At 46.0% G+C, this 2500-nt stretch overlaps 1 protein-coding gene across 1 annotated transcript in view; it reads left to right on the forward strand.

The window, feature by feature from the left end:
• Positions 1-2500, forward strand: part of disp3 (dispatched RND transporter family member 3) — a 28512-nt gene that overhangs the window by 25082 nt on the left and 930 nt on the right. The window contains exon 19 of the mRNA XM_030780221.1: positions 412-587. Within this exon, the coding sequence (XP_030636081.1) occupies positions 412-587 (176 nt within the window). The remainder of the gene's footprint in view (positions 1-411; positions 588-2500) is intronic.

A 2500-nucleotide genomic window follows, 5' to 3' on the forward strand; every position in this document is an offset into this window, starting at 1 on the left:
GTGTGTGTGTGTGTGTGTGTGTTTGTATGTGTGTGCTGTGTGGTGTGTGTGTGTGTTGTGTGTGTGCATGTGTGTGCTGTGTGGTGTGTGTGTGTGTTGTGTGTGTGTGTGTGTGTGTGCATGTGTGTGCTGTGTGGTGTGTGTGTGTGTGTGTGTGTGTGTGTGTGTTTGTATGTGTGTGCTGTGTGGTGTGTGTGTGTGTTGTGTGTGTGCATGTGTGTGCTGTGTGGTGTGTGTGTGTGTGTGTGTGCATGTGTGTGCTGTGTGGTGTGTGTGTGTGTGTGTGTTGTGTGTGTGTGTTTGTATGTATGTGTGTTGTGTGTGTGCATGTGTGTGCTGTGTGGTGTGTGTGTGTTGTGTGTGTGTTTGTATGTGTGTGTGTTGTGTGTGCGCGTGTGTTTTCTTGTCCAGGTGTGGTCTGTCTAGTGGTGGCTGTCATGTACTGGTTGGGCTGGGAGATGGGGGCGGTGGAGGCCATCTCTCTCTCCATCCTGGTCGGCTCCTCTGTTGACTACTGCCTGCACCTGGTGGAGGGATATCTGCTGGCAGGAGAGGTCAAACAGCCAGATCTAGCCAATCACAACGCGGTATGGATTACTCATTATTTTTATTCTTTATCCCTTTCATCTCTGGTCTCTCTGTCCCTGGCATTCTATCTCTTTCTCCCTCTCTCTCTCTCTCTCTCTCTCCCTCTCTCTCTCTCTCTCTGTCTGCCTTTCTTTCTCTTTCTCACTCTAACTCTTTTTCTCCCTCTCTCTACCTCTCCCTCACTTGTTTTTCCTGTTCTCACCCATGGCCGTCACCCCTTTGATTTTCCTGTATTTATTTCCTTTTATTTCTTCTCTCTCTAACTCCTCTCTCTCTCTCTCTCTCTCTCTCTCTCTCTCTCTCTCTCTCCCTGCCCCTCTAACTCCTCTCTCTCTCTCTCCCCCTGCTCCTCTGTCTTCTCTGTCTTTCTCTCTAGCCCCTCGTTCTTTCTGGCCCCCATGTTTCTCTCTCTCCCTCTCTCTCTCTCTCTCTCTCTCTCTACCGCTCCCTCCTTTCTCTGTCGCTCCCTCTCTTGCCCCCCCTCCCCGTTTTTCTTTCTTGTCATGTGTCCTCTGAAGTGACTCCAATCTCACAGTGAAATGCCCGTGTTGTTGCTGGAATGGTTTTTTTCTTTTGGGAAGAGAAAAAAATCCAGCGAAGGGAGAAATCGAAGGGGAAAAGAGTGAGCGTTAAGGCCGTTGCCATGGAGTCGTACAGCAGAAGGTTCTAGAACGATAAGACTTTCTGCCGAGGAAAAGGATGCATGGCTGGCTAGAGTAAAGAAAAAAAAAAAAGATTAATTTAATTTTGAAATTTGACTTTTAATAAAAACTTAACGCCTTAATTTTTCGAACATTGCCGAAATTTAGACATTTTGCAAAAGCTCCTAATGGGTATTGTGTGTGTGTGTGTGTGTGTGTGTGTGTGTGAGTTGCGGAGAACAACGGTAAGTAAAATGCTCAGCCAGTCTGTTAAAATGAAATAAAAAAACCTCCTCATCTCCATGGCTCAGACTTTCCCAATAGGAACAAACTGAAAGGCAGACACTCTGCCAAGGCCAAAAGCCTTCCGTGGAAGAAGTGAGTTGAAGTGAGATTTCTGTGCCGTGGCAGCGTGTGCAAGTCCTGGGGGGTGGGGAGGGGGGGGGGGGGGTTGGTTCGTGTCAGATGGAGAGAAAAGGGTACGGATGGTTATGAATTTTTTTTCTTACTAAAGAAAATCATATAGTACAGTTTTTTTGGGGGGTTTTTTTGGACAAGCTGCAAAATTCAGCCTTTTCACCTGATATCACTCTTTGGAAAGACTTACATAAACAAAACATCTGACTGGAGGGAAAAAAAACCCTTTAATTTAATTTAATTAAAAAAATTTTGAATGATTAATTTTTTTTCACTCCCATATCAAACGAGACATGAGAAAGATCACTCATCCATTGATGTCCCTGAAACATAAAATTTACATTTGAAGTCATTATCAGAGGCTCTGGAGACAAACCGCTCGGTTTCATCATCGAAAACAAATCCGTGTTTGGCGTCGTTAAACTCCAACAGGACCTCCGTCGTTTTCTCATCTCACCGTCGCGGAGCTATTGTCGCCGCTAAAGGCACACGCACGCCCGTGCGCACGCAGCTGAGTGGTGCTGAAGTCGTTTTCAGAAGTGTGAATTTTTAATGACATAAACACGTTTCAGTGTTTCAGTGTTTTCCCTCACTAAGGAGAGCTGGGTAATTTGGAGAGTTCTGGAAAGGGGGTGGTGCTGTCGTGCCGTCGGTAACCCTGGTAAAGTATCTCTGAAGTATCAGAGTATCTCTGAGACCAGGCAGACTTGTTACCTACGGGCGCCTGCTTGTGCTGGGGAGACGTGTCGTTTTTTCCATATACGGGTTCAATAACGAGGAGAGAAGAAGGTGAGAGAAAGAAAGAGAGAACAACAGAGAGAGAGAGAGAGAAAAATAGAGCAAAAGAGAGAGAG

Source organism: Chanos chanos, chromosome 1 (genome assembly GCF_902362185.1).
Source record: "Chanos chanos chromosome 1, fChaCha1.1, whole genome shotgun sequence".
Lineage (NCBI taxonomy): Eukaryota > Metazoa > Chordata > Actinopteri > Gonorynchiformes > Chanidae > Chanos > Chanos chanos.